This window comes from Capsella rubella, unplaced genomic scaffold (assembly GCF_000375325.1).
Source record: "Capsella rubella cultivar Monte Gargano unplaced genomic scaffold, Caprub1_0 scaffold_4, whole genome shotgun sequence".
In the NCBI taxonomy this organism is placed as follows: domain Eukaryota; kingdom Viridiplantae; phylum Streptophyta; class Magnoliopsida; order Brassicales; family Brassicaceae; genus Capsella; species Capsella rubella.
Window position 1 is genome coordinate 2253107 of NW_006238920.1, and position 23273 is coordinate 2276379.

The window sequence follows — 23273 nt, forward strand, 5'->3', positions numbered from 1 at the left end:
GTCCATAATTTCCTTCTGCATATTATTAGAAATAGTTAAGATAATAAGTATTATTTTCTAAATTACCCGTTCTCTTTCTGTATTTGTTATCTTTTGTCCCGATATTTGAAATATTAAGAAAATTTGAAACTTAAATTTGCTATTTAAATTTCATATACATGTATCATACCCGTCATTTGTTATTTGAAATTTGAAATTGAATTTAGTTTTCAATTTTTTTTTTTTATCGTCTTGTTTTTGATGAGAAATAGTTTAGATAATTTATGTTTTATTTTTTAAATTATCCGTCCCCTTTTTCTTTTTTTCCCTATAAGATAAAATCATTTTTTTTTTATAAATGACACCATTTACATGTTTGTTTAAAACAACATTACGTAAAAAATTTAAATAATCGTTCCAAAATAGAGATTTACATTTTAGAATTTAGATCAATTTTCTTGTTTAAATATTTTTAAGAAATCATGAAGATTTGATAATATGTTAATTATAAAATTCAGAAAATCATTGATATATGGTAGTTATATATAATAAGAAATTATATATGAAATACACAAAATTAGAATTTACATATATTTAGATATTTTCATTTAAAGTCAATTTAAAAAGTTTTAATATATATTATTCTAAATTAGTTGAAATAGTTACATATGCAAAGCTGTTAAAAATAAGATCTAATATTAATTTTTTTCTATAACTATTATTCGAATTTAAATACAGACTGTATGCTATACGAAGTTATTACGGTTAAGACTCAATTTTGGTCTAAATTTATTTTTGTTAATTTGTTCTTTTTTAAAGAAATACATAAATACCTCATTTCAATCAATATATTTCAAAAAGATTTATTTTATTTTTTTGCTCTATTTGCGAGATTATTTTTCAATATGAAGATTTTTATGTGAAAATAAAAGGTTTTATGTGATATAAATTTTTTATTAGGTTGATTTTAGTAAAAGAAAAAAAAATTATTATTGATTTGTTGAAGATTTTTTATTTAAAAATAGTTAATGATTTTTTAAGATTTTATAATTTTAAATATTTTTATGATATAATCAATTCTGATTATTATGACTCCACATTTTATGCTATTGTAGAATTTGATTAGTCATTTAGTTTTCTTTTTATTTTTCATATATCAATTTTTTTAAAATTTATGATGATTTGTTTTATTAGAATTTATTAAATATAAGTTATTGTTTTTAAAACATTTGAAAAATATGTTTACATGTAAAGTTTTGAATTTAATTGTCCACTTTTTATGGAAACAAAATATAATTTCCATAAATATAGATAGTTTTTTTTCTTGGTTTAGTTATTTTTTTGCTGTCTTTAGTTCTGTTTGGCAATAGGTTTGGATTTACATATTTTTTAATATTTTTTTTGGGACTGTTTGGATACAGCTTGTCCTTCTGTTTTAATAGTATAGATAATTCTCTTTTAATATTTTTCAAGTGTTCGAAACATTTTTTTTTTAACACATATCAAGATCTCTAATCGTTAAAATTGACACGTGTCACAGATCATGTGAATTACTAACTTTGAAAACTTAAGTCTTTATAATAAGATCTATAGTAAATAGCATATAATTTGAAGTTAATTGTGACTAAGATAAATATTGAAAATTTCTTAACACATATTTACTTTTAACTTTTTTTAGACACGCGGTAAAAGTTAAATCTACTAGATTCCATTGCTCAATAATTCACAAAAATAAATTCTAAAAAAAAAAACTGGTTTTGTGTGTATCATCAATCTAAACACATTACAGAAAAAACTGCAAAAAAGTCTTCAGTGGGTCATTGATATTCGAAAAAGCATATTAGTGTTTATTGTCTTTCTTCTCTCTCTCTCTCTGCTCTGCTTCACCACTTCAACTCTCTTTATCTCTTCTCAAGATTGCAGTTAGTATTAGTAATGTCTCATCGTCTTCTTCTCTTCTTATGTTGCTTCTTTACTTCTCTTTCTCTTTCTCATGGAGCTTCCACTATTCACATTTCTCCTACTCAGCCTCCCACAGGTTTTTGTTTCCCTATCTTTGCTTCTTTCTTTCTTGCAATATCTCGAGAGAAAGCTTTCCCTTTTCCGGGAAAGTTAAAGTTTTAGATTCTTGTGTTCTTCTACATTCTCTGTTTCTTGTTTCCATGAAAATGCCACACTTCACTAAGCTTACAAAGTTCAATACTTTGCTAAATCCTTCAGTTTTTGGCAAATGGGTTTTGTCTATAATCTGAAAAAATAACATCAGAACTGCAAAATTTTCTCTGTTTCTTGTTAATCTTGCTGGTTGATTCTTAACATTTTCTATGCAATTTCTAGGGTTGACAAAACAAAACAAAGTTTTAGACTTTACTGTCCTTTTTGTGTTATTGAATCTTAAATGTGATTTGTCTCTTTCAGCATCCAAGAAAATAGGTACTACAATTAAATTTATAGTGGCAGAGGCGCCATTATTAGGACCTGGTTACAACAACCCTCAAGGAAATGAAGTAGCTTCAGTGGCTTTAGCAGCTCAAAGAACTTTCAGAAAAGATCCTCTCAATGGTTTTGAGAAATATACTGGAGGATGGAATATAAGCAATCACCATTACTGGGCTGTAAGATCTTCCATTTCTTGTGTTTAGATGTTTCTTTTGTTTGGTGCTGTGATTTAGATATGTGTGTTTGTGTTTTTGACATTGCAGTCTGTGAGCTATACAGCTGTGCCTCTCTTTGTTCTTGCTGCTGTCTGGTTTCTTACGTTTGGCATCTGTCTTTTGGTCATCTGTATGTGTCACATTTGCCATAGAAACAAGTCTATTGGATACTCAAAACTTGCTTATGTTGTCTCCCTCGTCTTCCTCCTTATCTTCACTGTTATTGCAATGTGAGTTCAAGAAAAAGATAACACCACTTTGTTTGTTATGTAGAGTGCTTTCTTGTTTTAATTACTAAGTATTTGAGTTCTTGTTATCGCAGAATAGGATGTGTTCTGCTTTACTCGGGTCAGATCAGGTACAACAAAAGCACGACAGAGACGTTAGAGTATGTAATGAGCCAAGCTGATAGCACGATTTCACAGCTTAGAGCTATCTCAGATTATCTTGCTTCAGCCAAGCAGACTGCAGTTCTTCAGGTCCTTTTACCTGCAAATGTTCAAACTGAAATCGATCAGATTGGAGCGAAACTGAATTCTTCTGTAGCTACCATCACCGAGAAATCGACTAGTAGCTCCAATCACATAAGACATTTCCTTGATTCAGTGTAACAACAACCTCCTAACATTCTATCTGTTACAAGAACCTGATTTTTGAATCTTGAAAGACAATTTATAAGGGTGATTTCTGTTCTTGCAGGAGGGTGGCGCTTATCGTAGTTTCAATCGTGATGCTTGTCGTGACATTTCTTGGTCTCGGTAAGTCACAAATCCTCATATTGTGTGATATTTTCAACCTTTTAAAGACAAAAACTCTTGGAATTGAACTTCTCTATATGCCTACATGTTTCTCAACTTTCAACTAACTCTAGTGATCTTCTTATCATTTCTTCTCTTGCAGTTTCTTCAATTTTCGGGATGCAGGTCATCGTATACACGTGAGTATAAACCCTGAAATGTTTACCGTACGACTTTTACTAGTAAAAACTATCTGAATCCTTTTGCTCTTGTGCAGCCTTGTGATTTTGGGATGGATTCTGGTGACAGGTACATTTATCTTGAGCGGAACATTCCTTGTGCTACACAAGTATGTCTCATAACTCTTCATTAACTTATTCTTTGTTAGTTAAAATAACTGAATAAACTCAAAAAAACTTCAATGTGTTTCTTTACCATCAGTGCAACTGCAGACACATGTGTGGCAATGAGCGAATGGGTTGAGAGACCATCAAGCAACACTGCTCTAGACGAGATATTGCCTTGTACAGACAATGCCACAGCTCAGGAAACTTTGATGCGTAGCAAAGAGGTGACGAATCAGCTCGTGGATCTTATCAACACAGTCATCACTAATGTATCCAACATCAACTTCTCTCCAGTCTTTGTTCAAATGTATTATAACCAATCTGGACCGTTGCTTCCATTGCTCTGCAATCCTTTTAACCATGACCTTACCGATCGAGTTTGTTCGCCTGGTGAGCTCGATTTGAACAATGCTACTCAAGTAAGTCCCAATGTCCAATTTCTTTAGAGTTGAAACTGTCTCTAGTCAAACATATCTTAGTGATGTCACAACACTCGCAGGCATGGACCAGTTTCGTGTGCCAAGTAAGCCCAAACGGGACATGTGCCACAACAGGGAGGCTCACACCAGCTCTGTACAGTCAGATGGCATCATGTGTTAACATCAGCACGGGGTTGATCAGAGACGCGCCATTCCTGGTCGAGCTTCAAGACTGCTCATACGCAAAGCAAACATTTAGTGACATAACCAATAACCACTGTCCTGGACTCCGTCGTTATGGTTATTGGGTACATGTGGGTCTGGCCATATTAGCAGCGGCTGTGATGCTCTCACTTATGTTCTGGATCATTTACAGTAGAGAGAGAAGGCATCGAAAGGAAGCTCTGCCTGAATATGCAGAAAGTAAGGAGATTGTAAGAGTTAACTTTTGATGTATGTTTCTGTAGAGTTTAAGCAGAGTGTTTAAAGTCTTGAGACACTTGATTTGTGCTTCCATGTACGAACATAGTCTCTACTAAGGAAAATGAAAAATTAGATATCAATAGAAGAGAGGTCTTGTGCTTTTTTTGTTGTTGTTATTACAGATGATTGTAAACACGAAACCTTTGGTTTTCTTAGGTTCTTTGCATTGTCAAATGTGATTAGAAGATACTATTTGACCCTGAAAGACCTTGAAACCAAAATGTTAAAACTGAATGGGAATTTCTATAGTTCAGTTTTCCAACTTGGCAGCAGCAGATGCATAGCTGACACTGCTGTCTCGCATCGTCTGGCATTGGCTTGACTGCTCGTACCGCAGGAAATTGATCTTAATCTTGCTTGAAGAATGTTTTATCATCTGTAGTAATCAACATAAAACAGAAGCAATCAGATTTGATGAATCCTAACAAAACCCATATGGGCTAAGGTAGCCTAATTGAGTACCAGATTCACCTTTATATTCATCCATTGTAATGGTTACATCTAAAACAGAAGTATCTAGAAGCTTAAGGCTAATTTTCATGAATTTATTGAGTTGGACTGCTTACATGGAGAAAAACACTGATCGGGTGGCGGCCACAAATCGTGTTGTCAAATTCCAGAAGATACTTCTTAAAGGCATCTGGATCTCCTGTCTCTATTATATCCATTCCCTTCTTGTCTAGAGCCTCAATCGATTTGTGTATGGCACCATGAGTGTTGTCATAATGCATGTAATTGAACCTAGAAGCCAAAACATACAAAAACAATCATAACAGAGGCAATTAGCTCACTGGAAAGGCTTCGTAAAATCTAGCTATGCAATTAAAGGAAAATTTCAGAAAGAGATGAGCCAAGTATATCAAATGTACATCAAAAGTGAAGTTTCATCACAAAGTAGTATTCAAAAAGTGAAAGGAGATGAAGAGCTAAGACAAACCTTGAGCCCCAGTGGCAAAAGTCAGACGACACTGAGAAAAAATTCTTGGGATCATCCACATATTTGGCAAGCAATTCACCGTACATGGCTTCATTTTCCGCACTCACTGCTCCAACCAAGATGGGGACAACTTTCACATCGTGCCTGATCAAATATGAGAATGAGCCGGTATCAGCAAATCCGTCTCATTATTTAAAGTTATTCAGAACATTAACATTTCTACTCCTGTAGTTACCCTTCAAATACTTTGGCCAAATACGGCAAGTGCATTTCCATGCTATGCTCAGCCTCATCAACCCGAAGATCCATCATTCCAAATTTTCCCATAGCTCTTATCTCCTTAATCACTGGTTAATTCGTAAGAAAACATCTTTCCTCGTCAAGTAAATACATCTTTCTTTGGTAAGAACAAGAAAAGGTAGCCAAACTTACTCTCCACATCAACAGGTAGATCTCCTATGGGAGTTTTGTAAACTGTCGCAGTCGAAAGTGCACATTTTGGAGTATAAAAGTGGTGTGATGGACCAAGAAGAAATATCCGTGAACTAAAACAAGACTCCAAAAAAAATTCACAACACTGGTCAGATAGAATAATAATGATGAAGCCATGAATTCTAACTCATTGTAAAGCATTACTTACATATTGGTAGGATCAATGTTTGCAAAGGCATAAGCAGCTGCACGCCCGGAGTACGAATAACCTGCGTGTCTGGAAACCCTTCAAAACGTCAGTAAAAGTGCAATCACTCTTAGGAGCAAATGAGATAAGCAACAAAACAACAACTTACGGTGCAATCACGCCTCGTACATCAGGAGATTTAGTCAACCCAGTTGCACTAAGCCATTCTTCAAGATCAGATGACAACTTTGTAGCTGGTCAAGAAACATAAACTAAGTTTGAGATTCTTAATCGAACCAAAACAAAAGTCAAAACCTCACTGCTTCAAAGCATTTGTTACCAAAACAATCTCACAATCTCTTTTTACAGAAATCAAATCCTAAAACCCAGATACTAAACATCGATCGAATTGTAAACAATTAACACAAAAATCAAAACTTTAACACTTACAAGACTAAAATCAGTGTTCAACAAATCAAGAACAACCCAATAAAATAAAAATCGAAAACCTAATTACTCCAGCCCAAGGATTGAACATGCAAGTGAGAAAATTATAAGCAAAGGAGAAATTTTTTTTTTTTAGAACTCACGATTATCAGTATACCAAGAGCCTGCATGCGTTGGTTGTCTTGCTTTCTCCATTATCGCAAAAGTAACTGAAGGATCGTGATCGCAATCGCAAAACCCCTAATTTGAGAGCTTCTCTCAAGCTTGCGAGAGATGAAGATTCTACTTCTGTGTTACTTTCTCTGGGTTTCTTCGCCAACTGGGGAAGAAAGCTCAGGAGAAAAACATGTGTGCCGTTTATACTCTTGCCAGTAAAACATTCGTGCTGTTTCTAGGACTGGGCTTAATAATTTAAAAACATGCAATTACTACACTTCAAAATTAGACACTGCGTGCCGTTTTTTTAAATTTAGAAACCAAAACTCAGGGGATGTTATTGGATGGAGGTTTTTAATTACCATAGGATAATAGTAGATTTAAAAGTTCAATAGATTTCTAATGCATATAATATAACGTGGATTTAGAAAGTGTTTGTAGTGGATTTGTGAAGAATTATTTTTCTAAAAAACGTGGATTTTTTTTTGTATTATTATATATCAATATTTGTAAGATTTTTTTGTTTTAAGAATCATTTATATTATACCTACGTGCCAAGATCTTTACTTGACAGGTTTACGGGTTATCGTTGTTTCATTGATGGGTTTTGGAAGGCCAAAGTATGCAGGTTTAGGATGGTTTGATATCAACAGTGATAGGGAAGATTTTCAACCTTTTCTTTATCTCTTATTCCTAGAAAAATAAATGTAAAAACGGATAAGCTCGTTTCAGTCCGCATTTGATTAAGTTTGTAAATAGTTGTCCGTCGAGTTGGCTCATTTGAGTCGGCTTTTAGTTATTTGATGACAAAAAAAAAATCATCTATGTTTTACATAGTGATTGAAACTTTTTTTTTAATAAATGATTATCAAGTTTTAAATAACTGTTATTTATCATTTCTTTGTGTCTCCATCGTCGCCTTTTTCCTTTGTTGTACAAGTTTCTTTAATCTGCAACCCTTTTCAGTTCTCTTATCAATTCCTCCGATGGTGATGGCCCTCTCAGATCTGGATTCAAATCACGCTTGATTCTACTATCCCAAATTGCTCTAAAAAAAATTAATCCAAAATTTTATTGGAAACTTGCTTGAAACAACAATGGTGAGTCTTGGAACATCTATTCCATAACGTTGGTAATTCTGATGGGGTTGTGGTGATTCTCCAAAACAATTCTAATTTTCTAGGATGAAGAATAATAAAGAAAGAGACAAATTTATTTTTAATATCTATCTAAATGAAATACTCCAAAATACAGATAAAAATACTTGGATTTGTTTTACTCATGATCTTGCTTAAAAAAATCCAATCAAATCCATTATAACTAAAAATGTAATAAAATCAAATCTATATTTAATAACGGAAGATTTTAATGCATTTCAAAATACATCAAACAAATGCTTGATTCGATAACGGGAAAAAGATGGATTATTTTGTGAAAGGATTTTTGGGCCTATAAAGAGCGGAATTTGCGCTGTACTTTTAAAATACATTAAAATCCAGTAAAATACAGTATCCAATAGGGATTATAACCCCACCTCAGTTTTTGAGTGCTACAAAAAACAAACCAAAACCATTCATTCACCATCATATTAACAATCTTATAGGTACACAAACTAAACCAAACAATCAATAAATAAAATTATTACAAAACTAATGATATATAATTACAAACCCACCAAAATGAAATAATGAAATAATGAATAGCATCTGCACAAAAAGAATGATCAAGCACATCTTCTTCACGGTCATACCCGCCAAGAGATTGAAAACAAAAATTGCTTCATTGCTTCCGTAAGCTGAGAAACCAAACCAAAAAAATTTCGGAAAAAAATGCGTATAAGGTATAATCTCCCACTGAATACAATACCTGCAATAACAATTGTTGGAACAGATCAAGAGATTAGTTTTTCGTCGAACAACAACCCCGAAAAAACTTATCAAATTATAACAACAAACGTAGTTAAGCATATTGCAAATGTTTTGAGGATTTAGTGAAGTGGAAATGAGATACTTACCTAGTAATACGTGAAAACTGATGCAAGCCGATATGTTCAGGTTTGTATGATGTGATGAATGTGTCATCCATCACTGAGGTCCTGATAACACATTCTCTAATATATCATGCAGTTTTGGTGACCGTCTCCGGAACAAAGGTTCTAGTCGGAAAGATGGGACACCGATTTGCCATCTTTTAGCATCGTACATCTCATTCCATGCCTGTACTATCTCATCGATCTTGAATCCCATACCTACAGTTTTTGTTTGATTGTTGTAATGTTAACCGCTCATATTTGAAAGTAATTTCGCAAGAGGTTGGTATTTATTTACAAACTTCATTACCTTCAAGTGCACTGTCGCTTGAGCAATGGTTCTTGACCATCACAGCTATATCAGTTGCAGAAGCTCCTGCTAATTCAAATTTCTCCACTGCAACTTCCAAGCACTCATCCCAAGTCGGAAGGCCAAGCTTATACTCCACGATAGAACGTTCATAGAGTAAGGAACCCCACAAAAGATTAATCTGAGAACTCATATTAGCTGTTTGCTCTGCGCTTTCTTCATCAGATGCTTCACTAAAGATTCCATCCAAGCCTAACTTCTGCAGCAGTTCTTTGTGTTTATCAGAATTGGAGATTCCATTTAGACGACGTTCTTCCATCTCTTCCCATATTTGCATACCTTTTTCCATGCTCTCCTCAGCTTTGTTATAGAGCTTTAAGACATCCTGGGAGGCCTCGCTTTCAATATCTATATTGCCACTGAGTGCATGATACCAGCAAAGCTTAGCCTGCTCAAACTGTTGTTGCCCCAGAGCTAGATAAGCTTCGTAGAAATCCGATTTAATTTTGATTGCTTCTTCATATTTTTCCGCAGCTTTGTTGTACTCGTTCTGTGCCCATTCAAATCCGGCCTCAACTTTCTCTAGTATAGTTTCTTTTGAGCCATCCTCAGGAAAATAGATCTGCCTTCTTGCCTTGGACATATGAACATTTCCCCAGTTAAACATAGCAAGTGCAGCCATTTCTTGAAACTTATCAGCAGCGATATTAAACAGTTCTTGAGCATCATCACCAGTGACAATCTCTTCCATGGCTTCTGTATACAATTTCATCCCAAGGTTATGAATGTCCAAGTACGAATCTGAATCAAATCCAACATGGTTCTTGAACAGTTGCGCAAACTGGAAAATCCAGTGCTCAAGACCAGTAGATGCTTTTTCAGATTCAACAAAGTCTCCAACGCTTCCATTATCGGCAACACTACTCGATCCCTTGGCAAACTTATCAGTTGCTTCGTCGTTGTTCAAGACATCATAAGTTGGTTCTTGATTGGGGCTAACTTCAGATATATACAATCTAAAGGATCCAAGTTTCTCCCTCGTCGATGCAGCTAGCTTCAGCTCATCTGTCGTAGTAATGGTAACCAGATCCCCCTCTGAGTCCCTATATTTGATCAAGAAACCCTTCATAGCAGGAAACCGATCCCTGATCACATCTCGTACAAGTCTAACACTAGAATCCAACGGCAGTTGTGCCCACCGTATATCATCTCCATGAACCAACTTCACAGTCCTAGTCACTGTAGTGTCTTCCTTAACACCATTTCCTCGTTCAACAATCACCGAAGCAATGACTTCTTTGTCCATAACAGGACTCACTTTCTTCTCCTCAACCACAACCTTATCCTCTAACTTCTTCTCCTTCGACTTCTCACCCTTCTTCCCGCTATCTGCTTCCTCTCCATCCTCAACCTTCCCATCCTCAACAACACCTTCATTACTCTTCAATTCACCATCTTTTTCCGCATTCATCATCATCGACTTCTTCTTCTTCTTCCGCAACCTCTCCTTAACAATCTTCCTTAACCGAGCCGCGCCAACAGGCTGCACATTAACCAAATTCTTCTCCATCTCAACAACATCAATCCCTTTACCAACCAAAACCTTCTTCACCCTCTCAAAAATCTCATTAGCAGAAACATTCTCCGCTTCCATATTCAACACAACACGCGAATCCCTAAACGCGAAATCCAATTTATTCAAAGCCTCATAACACCGAGCTCGTTTCAACAAAGCTTTACTATACCTAGGAGAAGCCTCAATAGCCAAATTACATTCGTTAATCGCATTAGGATACTCACCTAACCCCATTTGCATATAACAAGAAGCCATACTCGTTCTCAGGTAAGCTAAATCTCCATGATCTCTAGGTAATAGCTTAACGGCTTTATCGTACCTTAACATCGCTCCTTCATGATCTCGTTTCTGGAATAATTTGTTTCCTTCGTCTTTCAGCTCTAATGCTCTGTTGATGAAGATCGTCATATCATCGTCGAATGATTTTGTGGTGGTTGAACGATCGAAGCTTTTTCCGGTCTTGCCTCCTCCGCCGTTGCTGCCGGAAGCTTCCGTATACGGTATTTCGGATTTGTTTCTCTTCTTCCCCGTCGGTTTCCCCATTGATGACGGTTAGATTATCAATTTTGAAGTCGCGATCAAATCAGAGAATTTTGAATTTTTCTAAAGAGATAAAAATGATCTTTATCGGAGAGAGGGATCAGATGAAGAAGAAGAATGTTTTATTTTATTTTTTTGGATTGCGTGCTCTCTAATCCACGAATAAAATTAGAAGGAACAAAAAAGAAATGGGTCTAGCTATTTTATACCGACAATTTTTTATTCCGAAAAGTCAAAAACTTTATTATAATAAGGGAAGGAATGAAAAATCTGAATCCAAATCCGAACCGAACCGAACCGAACCGATCCAAACCGATCCAAACCGCAATTCAAAATTGTTATATAGAAATAGTATTCTAGCGGGTTTATATGCAATGTATTTTGTATATCGGGTAATATTATTCTATCCGAACTCAAATTTTGGGTAATTCATTAATTTTGGAATATTTAAATACAGTTGCGATAGTTTTTAATCGTTTTTTTGGAATAATGTATATATTTTTGAGTATTTTGGAGAGTTTGAGTAGATTTTTTTGGATAATTTCAACATATATAAGTACTTTCAGATACTTTTGAGTAGTTTGGGTTGTTTTTTACCGGATTTTTAGATCATTTGAATGTTCGAGTATTTTTAATTAGCTTTTTGTGTATAGTTTTGGACCGAAGAACCCAAAAACACAAAAAGTCATACATAACTTCAATTTCAGATAGAAAGAAATGAACGTATACATAAATTTTATATGAGAAGTTAACATTTGCAGTGGAATGCTAAACTAATACATAACTTTAATATTTTAAGCTAACATTTATGGTCAATTAAAAATTTAATCATTTATTTGATGTAAGAACTTAATAGTAGAATGCTAAAGCATTTCAAATTATCAACAGTTGTGTTCAATTAAATTATTTACATATTTTAAATTTTCAATATATATATGTGTGTGTGTGTGTGTGTGTCTCATTTTTAGTGAATTTCTTATGCTAGACGATTATAATAAATGAGTGGTTGAACATACAAAAGAATCATTATAGTTATGAAATGATATTAACATAGCTTAATTAGTGAGATTTTTGATATCGTGATGGAGAATTTGGGGGAGTTATTGTGAGAAAGATTTTTAAAGATGTTGAGAATTTACGAGTTCATTATGATTGGTTTGTTGATTCTTATATTCTTAGTAAAGTCTTCTACTATTAGTGTGCGGATTTTGTAATTCCATTTAAAATCTCTTGTTATTCAAAAAGTTGAGGATTTATTGATTCTACAATTCTTTTAAACTCTAATGTTATTTAGAAAGTGATTTTATACATATTTACTCATTCAACAACTTTCAAAATACTATATTTATCATAAGTATTTGTAAGATCTATCTCATGGCCCTCTATACCAAATTATTGTTGTTGGGGAGAACATTAGAGTATTTAGAGTTATTTGGGAATTAATTAATTTTTGAGTGTGTCTTCATAATTTTGAAGGATATGTCATTCATTTGTTTTACATATAATTCTTTTATACAACAACCCATTTATCATATATTCAAATATGCATAAAAATATAAAAGATAAATTCAGTCTCTTTTTTATTGGTCTATTACCATTTTTTTAATAACAAAATTTAAAGTTGTATTAAAGATTAATAAACATAAACACAAATTTATCGTAATATATTAAAATGTAGTCCTAATATCTTTCATATTCCATTCTGTTGTGTTACATATAAAAAAAACTCCTATTACTTTTATCTGTGATACAAATGTCTTAAATATTTAATTTTATCTATAATATATTAAAATTTAGCCATCATATCTTTCATATTTAATTTTGTTTTGCAACATTACCACATTAGTAAGTTATGTTTGAAATTGTATGAGAATTAGTTGTTATGTTTATATCACAAAATAGTGTGACATACCTATAGATATGTATTCACCAATCATCTTTCTATACTAATTTACTATCTTCATTTGTGTTTTATGTCTCTTTTAATCATAGTTTTTGATGAAAATTTATGGTTGTTGCATTTTTTTTTTGTCAACCACAAACTACGATTCATATGTTTGTTGCATTTGATAATTAATTATGATGCAAGCTTAAGTATCTTTGCAGTTTTATAATATACTTAATTAGTCTTGAAATTTTATTTAATCTAAATTTATTTTATAGAAATTATTGTATAAAATTATATTAATTTAAACTCATGCAATGTGTGGGATACTTCCTACTAATTATATACTTGGTGACTTTAAACCAAAAACTCACAATAACTTAATCTTTAAACTTTCTAATAATTTTTTCTTTTATGTATATATATTTGTAAAAACTCCAGTGTCAACAAATTTACTGGGCTATGTTCCTCACCTTCATCCACCACCACAATCAAGAAGAACAAGTGTATTGTTGTTGCATATATTACAACACATAGACATGAGGTCCAAGATCTTCAACAACTATTAATTAATACTGAGAAAATATAGAATTGGATGCAAAACAAAACACAACTGAGAAAATTTGAAATTTTAAATATAGTTGAAACTAAAGTTTATATATACCAAATTTAAAAAAAAAGTTTATATATACCAATTGCATACCAAATATATAAATTATTTTTTGTTTGAACTAAGTATTAAAAACTATAAAAATATGAATTTTCATTTTGGTAAAAACAATTGTAAAATTGTGTATTACAATTATAATTAATGATGTGTTTGTCATCAACACCATTAAAATCATGGGGGAATTTCAAAAATACCCCTTTTCCAATACTACTTTTTAAAAATACATCTCTTTCTAATTTTATCAAAAACTCACTATAAAATTTGAAATTTATCAAAAACATATGTGTAAACTTATATTTCAACCGCTCAGACATCCATCCCTCGCTTTTGTTCAATTCGTACCATAGAAAGACACGTTCGCCCGCCTTCGACAGACCTTGATATTCTATCCAGCAAGGGGCGGTGCCAGTTACTTTTTTCCACCATTCACTTTTATAGACACAAATTATCTTTATATGGTGTAAATTTATATATATATATAAATATATTTCATAAATACCTTTTAAAAACGTTTTAAAAATTATTTAAAAACCTTATAAAGATTGTGTAAACCTTTTAAAAATCTTATAAAACATTATAAATGCTGTTTAGAACCTTGTAAAACCTTATAAATATTTGGATTTAGTCTCCCAGCAGTAATAATGATCTCGATATACCTTATTAACTATATAAAAGTTTATAATTTTTCATATTTGAAAAGGGGTATTTTTGAAAATGGATAGAAAAGAGGGGTATTTTTAAAAAATACACCAAAAAGGGTATTTCTCAAAAGTTCTCTAAAATCATTTCCTACCATTATTTTCACCATATTTGTTTTTTTCTTTTTGTAGTAAAATAGTTTTAGTCAAACGAGAATTAATGCCTAGTTATGAAATTTATTTCGCCATTACTCCACAAAGAGATTTTACTTTTAACAGAGAAAATAAAATGGCTTCTCTAGACTCTATGTCTCATCCTAACATATTATTCGAAACAAACTTATTCATATGTTCCCTTATCTAATAATGTAAATTTCGAGAGCATTCTTATATTTAATTTTGTAGATTCTCATTAGAGATTTTATCATTTAACCATGAGATTCTTAATCAAATTATAACTATTATAATGTGGGTATTTTTAAAAGATTAATGAAAATGATCATATATAATAGCCTCAGAGAAACCTGTCTTTGCTTTCCAATCTTATTTACTTTATTTATGCGTTCTTTTTCTGTTTCATAAATTTTTAGTCGGAATTTGAATAATTGGACTCTCTGATCAAGTAAACTATTTAAAAATTTTAGCAATTTTTTCCCCCAAAAAAATTTAAGCAAGTTAATAATTCATAATTTAATTTGATTACAAAATTTAAGATTTAAATATATTCAAGAAATTAAAATATTTTAGATATTTTAAATTTTAATTAATTTTAACTATTTCTAATGTTTAAACTTTGACCATGTTAAAATATTATAATATTTTTAATATTTAATCAATCTATAATACTAATAACATTTTAAATATTTAAACTAGCTATAGTTCAGATAGAAAAAATAAGCTTAAACCAAAGAAGTTTAAAAAATAAAAATAAACGTCTATTAAGATTGTTTTTCCTATTTTTACGATATTTATATCATTTTTATACAATTCTATGGATCACCATTCATCTTTGCAGCTGATTAAATGTTTTTACAGACTCATAAATATATATTATCTTTTTAGTTATAATCGACATATGCGAATTCTTTTTATATGGATTATTTGAAGCTTCACTTGTAACTATTAGATCACATAGAGATGAAAGAACAAATGAAACAACTAAAAATAATTGATATGATATAATTGGATATCAAATCATTATTATTCATTTTGATTTGTGTATGAAATATGTTAATTGAAAGTTATAAAATTTTGGTTAGACAAATATTGAGGGATAAAGATGATTTACTGACTTAAAAAATTATGTCATTTTATTAATTACTATTATTTCTGTTAGGCCTGGGCATAAAAATCGAACCCGAATACCCAACCCGGAACCCGACCGAAAAACCGGTTCGGGTAGGATACGGGTATGCCTAAATAACCCTATTAGGTTTTATATTGCTAAACCCGTGAGTTCGGGTTAGGGTCATGATAATACTTGTTACCCGAACGGGTACCCATAAAATCCAAACAATATACAAATATATAAAATATTAACAATATTTAACATTAATATCATGTAATTATCTAAGACCATAATTATAATTTTAAATATATCAATTAAATTTATATCTAAATATCCAAAATAATCAAAATATCCAAAAAGTTATTTGTTACATATCTCAAAACTTAGCTAAATTTATTTAAATTCATTTATTAAAATAAAAAATATTTAACATTAATATCATGTAATAATAAAACTTAGATAAATTTATTTAAATTTATAAAATCACATATTTTTTTCCATTTAGCTTAGCTAAATTAATTAATTAAGAACAGAAAATCATCTTTATGTCATTTTATTAATTACTGTTATTGAAATTATGTCATTTTATTAATTATGTCATTAATTACTGTTATTTAAATTAATAATTGGTATAAACTTAATTAATTAATTAATTAATTAAATTGGTATAAAATTTTACTATTTATGGAACAAAAATTTGTCATTTTATTAATTACTATTATTTAAATTAATTAAGAAAATATGTCAAACTTAGCTAAATATATTTAAATTTAATTATTAATTACATGATCTTTGGACATTCATTTTTCTGTAATGAAATTATTTAAATATACAACTATAAAATGACATTCTAATTATTATATTACTTTTTATAGTTAGTTTTATTATATAGTGCTTCGTAAATAATACTATAGATATATTAATATATATATATATATATATATATAGATATATATACTTTAAAGTATTGAATAAATTATAATATTATTCCATGTATATATCTTTTACAGTCAAAGTTATTGTATACTAATTCAATTTTTTTGCCAAAAAGAAAATTACATTCTTATTTCATTTTCCACTAAATTTGGTAGGTTTGAATCTGACTTATTGACTTATTGTAAATACTAAATACACATAGATTTCAGAATTTCCCTATATAAAGACCTAGCTAGCTTTAAATCTTTAGAACTACTCCAAAACATCCAAAGACATTACAAAATGAACATCCAAAGATCTTCACACGTTTTCGTTTTCATTGCGGTTTCTATCATTGCAATGTTCTTAATCACAGGTTAGTCAATATATAACACAAAAATATGAGTATATGCTTATGGTTAATTGTATAGTTGTAGAACATTTTTGATAATGTATGTTTGGTTAATTTTGTAAAATAAATTACAGGAGTAAGAACAGAACAACCAGTAAAAGATTATTGTCCAGGGATATGTAATGTTGCAGCTGTACCAGATTGTGATACACTATGCATTAGCTTAGGGTATTCAGGAGGTTATTGTCGAGCTGGAAGAATCTGTTGCTGCAATCCAAAAGGATCCTCTAAATCCTCAATTGTTCCTCCTATTTAGTTTTTGTTTTGTTAATCTTGAGGATTACTATTTTATCTTTTCAAATAAACCCTAATAAAAATATAAATGTTGACATGAAACAGCTAATGTTTAGCTTAAAGCTTGTATCTTATATTTTATTGGTATTTGGTAATAAATTTTAATTTGCATCTTTTCAATAGAAATGTGTTATTTAAAACAATTGGTGTTGTAAAATCTATAACCATACAACAAAAATTTCATAATTAAGATACAAACATCTTTCCCATAACTTTTTTTTTTGGGTTTCTCATTTAACTAATTCTATTACACAAAGATATATATCTCAGAACTCAGTAAGTCACAAGGCCATATCTATCGGAATCAAAATTTAATATTAACCCTATATTTATTTATTCGATTAAATTATATATTTGTATTGAATCTCACAGTAGTATTATTATATAGAAGTATCTTATAAACAATATAAACTTTATAATTTTTCATATTTAAACAGGGGTATTTTTGAAAATGGATAGATAAAGAGAATATTTATAAGTTATTTTTACGCTATTTATGAAAGATATATGAAATTTTATACACGGACAAAGGTAATTAGTGTGTATATTTTTTAAGTTTACACACATATTTGGATAAATTTCAACATTTTTAGTGGTTATTTTGATAAAGTTTAAAATGGGGCTATTTTTAACAAATGGTATTTGAAAAGTGGTATTTTTGAAATTCTCCCATAAGATAATAAGATAATAATATTTTTGAAATCCCTATGTAAAATATAGTCTCAATAATATCATAAATTAATAATCATTATATATATGATATATGATATATCATATATATATATATGATATATATATATAAGTAAATATGTTGAAATATGCTTTTACTTTCTTGTAAAAATGAAATTTCTCCCATACCTCATCTCCATAAAAAGATATTTATGTTATAGTTTAAAACTATAATCTTATAATTTATAGAGGTTTAATATTACAGTAGATATTATAAACATTAATATCCTATTAGTCTTCATGCTTTTGAGTAACAGAAACAATTATAATTTTAAGCTTTCATTAACTAAATGAATCAGTATAAATTTGTATTACAAATTTTATACCAAATAAACATATGTATAAATATAATCCCTTGTGTATGTGCGTGTTCATAATCAATAAGTTTCACAATTTAAAATTAATATAATTTTATTAAAATAAAATCTTCTAAAACATATTTACAAACAAAAATGCCTGCCCGTGCAACAGCGCAGGTTAAGGTTATATTACTAGTTTGTATTATTTGATACTTCATGAGGACAATTATAGACTTCTAGTGCTCTTCTTTGAAACAATGTCTCATATTTTGCATTTTATGTTTATGTACTATATTTTTTTTAGTTTAAAAAAAAAATTAGATGGGTCGAATCGAGGCGAAACGAATAATTCGCGAATATTACAGAAAATATTCGAATATTCGAAGTTTCGAATACTTGAAAATTTATGAATCGAAACAAATAGCAAAATCAACTATTCAGTCGAGGCGAAGCGAATCACAAATATCACAAATTTTCCGAATATTCGCTTCGTGCCCAGGGCTAAATTCTAGTGCTCTTTCTTTGAAAGAAGTTCTTTCCTTGTAGCTAATGAAATTGAGGTGCGGGTCTTGAACCACTAGGTGGTGTTTTTATATTCACTGCTTGAATATAAATCGACATAAATCATATAAAACATAAAAGCGAAAAATATAGAAAAAAAAAAAAGCTATATTTGAGAATACTTACAAAGCTTGCGGATTTCGTATGGTGGAGTTAAAGCTGCACAAGAAAAAATGGCCAAAGACAGAACCAAAAACAAAACAATGAACCACAAGTTTCCTTTCATTTTCTTATATTTGTGTTATTGTTTGAGTAAGTTACAATATAATGTTCTAAGCATATGTCTTGTATTTATATCGGAACATGATGAGGCGTAGAGCTAGAAACCATATAGTTCTTCTGACTAAGTATAATCAAGAAAGAGTCTTCGACGTCGACAAACATGGGAAAAAGAAGTTGATCGGTTCTATTCTTACGACTTTTTATAATATACATTAAAAAAAAGATTGTGATGACTTTGACTTTGAGTCATCTCTCAAAGAAAGAAGCATGAAAAGAACTCTTTTTAGAGACTAGGTCGTCCCTTAGACCATGTTTATTGGCGTACTTTGCCTGAGTCCCATCTAATTTTTTACACAAAATTAAAAAGAAAAAAAATCTGAAAGACGTACACACAAACGCGACGGTTCTGCGTTTTGTTTCTCACTAATCGCAGGTCCTACTGACACGTGGCGGCCCGCGATTGGTTACATTTCTTTTTTAATTGAAAAAATTTGAAAAAAAAAATAAAAAGAAAAAAGGAAAAAAAAAACTTTTTTTGGGGGACGACCACAACCAATACTTATGCTCTTATGAGTTTACTGATTCTTTCAGTTCAAATAAATGAGCTCATCATCGAAGTTTTGTTCTTATGCAAAATGGAAATTTCAAAATGTAGGCAGCAAGACACAAACACAATTTTTTTATTTATCAAAAATCCTTTAACACATGTTTGACGTTTCTCCTCTTTTTTTTTTTTTGAATAATTAAAGAGGTTCTGAGCCGAAATCCATACATCCCCTCAGACCCAAGATTAGAGCATGTTATATGGTCTCGTTCCAAGCGCTACTCGAACCTGCGACCTCTAAACTTTTGCCAGAAATCTTTACCAATTGAGCTATTAACACTTGGTGACGTTTCTCCTCTTACATTGGTTATTGCTACAAAAGTTATCAGTCTTTTGAATTGGAGTGTACATGGAAAGAAAAATACATGATTTAGCTAGGAGGATGGAATTAAACATAATTTGATCAAGCTTCCTAGTCATATCTTAAGCTATATGATCACCTCGATTTGGACTGGAATGCTTAAAACACTACCATCATTCTTATAGGCCATATGGAAATTTGACACATAAAAACAAACAACTAATACTTTGCAGTAGCTTAGGATTTTCTATAGGGTATTGTCAATGATTTTGTAACCAATCTAAAATCCAAATAGTTGCAATAAAACTCTATATATATTTCTTAAACTTTCGTATTTACGCGGGTTTAATCTAATTTAACTCCTATGAAACGAGTCATTAGTTGCTAACTAAGAAATCAAATGACTCCATTCATGATAACAATCACATTACTATATACATGAAAAAATCTCAAAACTCACCTGACTGTTTAAAACCCACTCAAACCATTGGGTGCCAAATGACACCTAGAGTCCCCCCAAACACTTCAGTGTTCATCAGATTGATCTATTGTTCGATAGATCTTAGAAAACAATGAAGCGTTTAAGGGAACTCAAGGAGACACTTGACTTTACGTACATGTTATGTATTATTGTTAATGCTACTTCTCTTACTCACTCACCTTAGTGACATATTTATATATGCTTCTCCATATTATATTTCTCATTTTTGTGAACGAATTTTTCAGGGAGGGACCGTAGATTTAGATAGTATATGAATGAACCAAGTCGAAATTTTGGGAATAAGGAGCCAAAATAATATTATTATCAATTTGCTACATAAGCACATTCTTCACTAGATCTTTCCTCCGAAAGGTCTTATTCTATTCTCTTTGTTTTTGTGTAAGCCAAGAATATTTCAACGGAGTGATAAAACCTGATCATATAAGTATTCTCTATGTTTTAGTTTCTTACACATAAATTAAGAAGTTACATAAATATATTCTCTTTTACACATAAACATTTATTAACTAAAACTAATTCAACCAATATATGGAACAAACAGAAGCAAGCAAATTCATGTGTGCATTTTGCATGTATGTGAGTGTACATGCACATTCATTTCGCATATGTGCGCGTAAACGTATCTTCCAAAAAGTTGAAAAGAAAAAAAGGATTTTATGAACTTTTTTGAAAACAAAATTGATTCCCTCACGTACACTGCCTTTGACCTGAATTCGCGTCTACATTCACAATGCCTCCAATTGAGTAGATATCCTTTCTATTGCAAACAAATTTGCCCACTCCAATACATAAGAAAAATAGACATTGCTTTGGTCGGATGTTCCCTAGAGCTCTTCATCTGGGGACTTCATTGGAGATACCATTTTCTAATGAATAGTATTTTACGCAGTAAAGTGGTCTAATCCAAAAGGTAGTTCAAGGGAGAAGGTCTGTCACATCCTATATATATTGTCCAAAGATTTTTATCCCAAGCAATGTGAGACTTTAGATTTTAATAGTCTCTCTCGAGATGTGGGTGGAAAATGGTCCAACACGAAAACTGGAAAATGGTCCAACACGAAAACTAGGTAATAATCTGTGTGGTTGCATGAGCTGGAATTTTTAGTTGGAGAAAATTACATGGTGGAGAAAATGTGATTGCAAAAATTTGAGTTGATGTTCGAGGTGGGTTAAATAGATGAGTATCCTTTTAAACAAAGGTTTTTTTTTTATCATTCATAACTATGCAATTACATTCATATATAAAATAATTGCAAATTCAATTATAAACCCATATATTTCTTCAATTATGATGAAATCAATAATGATTAACACAAATTCATATTTTATATACTAATATCACGAAACAAATATGATAAAATTATAGTATTCAAAAAATGATTATCCCATGTATATATATATATATATATAGTATATGCATATACTGTATATGAATCGAATTTTATTTATAACGTAAAAGTTTTTTTACTTCAAATCCTGTTTATTTTTTCTTTCATTATGAACAATAAAATAAAATAACACAAAACAACCAGTTCATCGAACTACCACCACGACCCATAGACATCTAGTGCTCTTCTTTCCCGCTAGCTAATGTTGGCCTGCGGGTCTTGAACTACTAGGTGGTGTTCCTATAATCACTGTTGGATAAATCAACGTTATAAATCACATTCAAAATTATGGTGACACATATATAAAAAAGATAATATAAATTGGAGCACTGCTTACAAAGCTTGCGAACTACGTATGATGGATTTGAAGCTTCACAAGACAAAATCGCCAAAGAGAGAACCAAAACCAAAGCAATGAACCACAAGTTTCGTTTCATTTTCTTATATCTCAATTTTTTTGTTATTGTTTGTTGGAGTAAGTTACAATAATGTTCTACGCATGTATTGTATTTATAATATGAGGTTTTAGAATGAAGCTTAAGGCCTCGTAGAGAAACCATATTATCAAGAAGAGTCTTGGATGTAGACAACATGGGAAAAAGAAGTTGATCATTTCAGTTCTTAAGACTTTTATGATATACAAGAAAATAACTCAAAAGAAAAATTTGAGATGACTTTTTAACTTTGAGTTATATCTTACTAAGAAAGAAGATTGAAAAGAACTCTAAAAGGAGACTAGCTAGGTCGTTTTCTATTCAAATAAACCAGCTCATCATCACACACATTTATGAATCGTGTATATTTTTCCAGTTTGCTTGTATACCTTTTCATAATTATACTACAAGAGAACACGGTATTATCTTAGTAATTTTCCTACAAAACTTTTGACAGAGTTTTTTTTTTTTTTTACTATTTTCCTACAAATGTTTTACAAAAAAAATAGGTTTCATTAGGAAATTGGAAGTAAAATCTTACGAGTTTACTTTCAAAATTTTTTACGACGCAATTTAGTTGGATATTTCTTACCAAAATCTTTTAATATCCGATTTTTTACGGGTGATATCCAACCAATAATTGTATAGGATAATGAAAACAAATGTTTGTTTCCTACCATTTTTCTACAAAACAGAATGTAACAAATCAGTTATTTTCTTGTAATTAACAGTGGAAATTGTAGTGGAACGACACCAAACCTTTTTTTTAATGGAAACACTAAACCATTATTTCCTTAATCACATGCTTGACGTTGCTCTTCTTCATATTGGTCAGTGCAAGGAACTATGTTATCATTCTTTGAATTGGAGAACACATGGAAGGGAAAAGTAAAAATTA

General features: G+C 30.9%; 6 protein-coding genes across 6 annotated transcripts; 2 read left to right on the forward strand and 4 right to left on the reverse strand.

Annotated features, from left to right (window-relative positions):
• The first annotated feature begins 1713 nt into the window (after window positions 1-1713).
• Window positions 1714-4719, forward strand: LOC17888246. The gene is made up of 9 exons (XM_006295325.2): window positions 1714-2017; window positions 2398-2594; window positions 2682-2863; window positions 2956-3240; window positions 3333-3391; window positions 3534-3570; window positions 3648-3719; window positions 3812-4136; window positions 4217-4719. Exons 1-9 carry the CDS (start codon window positions 1915-1917, stop codon window positions 4586-4588), a joined length of 1632 nt encoding a protein of 543 aa, XP_006295387.1. The 5' UTR covers window positions 1714-1914; the 3' UTR covers window positions 4589-4719.
• LOC17890072 (protein MEMO1) lies at window positions 4677-6949 on the reverse strand. The gene is made up of 8 exons (XM_006294659.2): window positions 6766-6949; window positions 6345-6429; window positions 6197-6265; window positions 5989-6101; window positions 5792-5903; window positions 5557-5700; window positions 5186-5360; window positions 4677-4995 (listed from the first exon to the last, which is right to left on the reverse strand). The coding sequence occupies exons 1-8, from the start codon at window positions 6815-6817 to the stop codon at window positions 4870-4872; spliced, it is 876 nt and encodes a 291-aa protein (XP_006294721.1). The 5' UTR covers window positions 6818-6949; the 3' UTR covers window positions 4677-4869.
• A 1293-nt stretch (window positions 6950-8242) lies between these two features.
• LOC17889567 (protein PHOX1) lies at window positions 8243-11372 on the reverse strand. Its single transcript, XM_006293671.2, has 3 exons — window positions 9118-11372; window positions 8793-9026; window positions 8243-8644 (listed from the first exon to the last, which is right to left on the reverse strand). The coding sequence occupies exons 1-2, from the start codon at window positions 11234-11236 to the stop codon at window positions 8863-8865; spliced, it is 2283 nt and encodes a 760-aa protein (XP_006293733.1). The 5' UTR covers window positions 11237-11372; the 3' UTR covers window positions 8243-8644; window positions 8793-8862.
• A 5404-nt stretch (window positions 11373-16776) lies between these two features.
• On the forward strand, window positions 16777-17411 carry LOC17890441 (putative defensin-like protein 80). The gene is made up of 2 exons (XM_023785072.1): window positions 16777-17005; window positions 17116-17411. The coding sequence occupies exons 1-2, from the start codon at window positions 16933-16935 to the stop codon at window positions 17295-17297; spliced, it is 255 nt and encodes an 84-aa protein (XP_023640840.1). The 5' UTR covers window positions 16777-16932; the 3' UTR covers window positions 17298-17411.
• Window positions 17412-18798: 1387 nt separating this feature from the next.
• On the reverse strand, window positions 18799-19150 carry LOC111831239. The gene is made up of 2 exons (XM_023785223.1): window positions 19051-19150; window positions 18799-18962 (listed from the first exon to the last, which is right to left on the reverse strand). The coding sequence occupies exons 1-2, from the start codon at window positions 19148-19150 to the stop codon at window positions 18910-18912; spliced, it is 153 nt and encodes a 50-aa protein (XP_023640991.1). The 3' UTR covers window positions 18799-18909.
• A 2990-nt stretch (window positions 19151-22140) lies between these two features.
• Window positions 22141-22378, reverse strand: LOC111830939. Its single transcript, XM_023783809.1, has 2 exons — window positions 22279-22378; window positions 22141-22190 (listed from the first exon to the last, which is right to left on the reverse strand). The coding sequence occupies exons 1-2, from the start codon at window positions 22376-22378 to the stop codon at window positions 22141-22143; spliced, it is 150 nt and encodes a 49-aa protein (XP_023639577.1).
• Window positions 22379-23273: the final 895 nt, after the last annotated feature.

Coding starts and splice junctions, on each gene's coding strand:
- LOC111830939 (XM_023783809.1), bottom strand. CDS start 22,378: ATGAAACGAAACTTGTGGTTCATTGCTTTGGTTTTGGTTCTCTCTTTG. Junction 22,191..22,278: donor ATACGTAGTTCGCAAGCTTT/GTAAGCAGTGCT, acceptor TTTATCCAACAG/TGATTATAGGAACACCACCT.
- LOC17889567 (XM_006293671.2), bottom strand. CDS start 11,236: ATGGGGAAACCGACGGGGAAGAAGAGAAACAAATCCGAAATACCGTAT. Junction 9,027..9,117: donor AAGCGACAGTGCACTTGAAG/GTAATGAAGTTT, acceptor CAAAAACTGTAG/GTATGGGATTCAAGATCGAT.
- LOC17888246 (XM_006295325.2), top strand. CDS start 1,915: ATGTCTCATCGTCTTCTTCTCTTCTTATGTTGCTTCTTTACTTCTCTT. Junction 2,018..2,397: donor TCCTACTCAGCCTCCCACAG/GTTTTTGTTTCC, acceptor TGTCTCTTTCAG/CATCCAAGAAAATAGGTACT. Junction 3,241..3,332: donor AGACATTTCCTTGATTCAGT/GTAACAACAACC, acceptor CTGTTCTTGCAG/GAGGGTGGCGCTTATCGTAG.
- LOC111831239 (XM_023785223.1), bottom strand. CDS start 19,150: ATGAAAGGAAACTTGTGGTTCATTGTTTTGTTTTTGGTTCTGTCTTTG. Junction 18,963..19,050: donor ATACGAAATCCGCAAGCTTT/GTAAGTATTCTC, acceptor ATATTCAAGCAG/TGAATATAAAAACACCACCT.
- LOC17890441 (XM_023785072.1), top strand. CDS start 16,933: ATGAACATCCAAAGATCTTCACACGTTTTCGTTTTCATTGCGGTTTCT. Junction 17,006..17,115: donor TGCAATGTTCTTAATCACAG/GTTAGTCAATAT, acceptor AATAAATTACAG/GAGTAAGAACAGAACAACCA.
- LOC17890072 (XM_006294659.2), bottom strand. CDS start 6,817: ATGGAGAAAGCAAGACAACCAACGCATGCAGGCTCTTGGTATACTGAT. Junction 6,430..6,765: donor CTCTTGGTATACTGATAATC/GTGAGTTCTAAA, acceptor TTTCTTGACCAG/CTACAAAGTTGTCATCTGAT. Junction 5,904..5,988: donor TCTACCTGTTGATGTGGAGA/GTAAGTTTGGCT, acceptor CGAATTAACCAG/TGATTAAGGAGATAAGAGCT.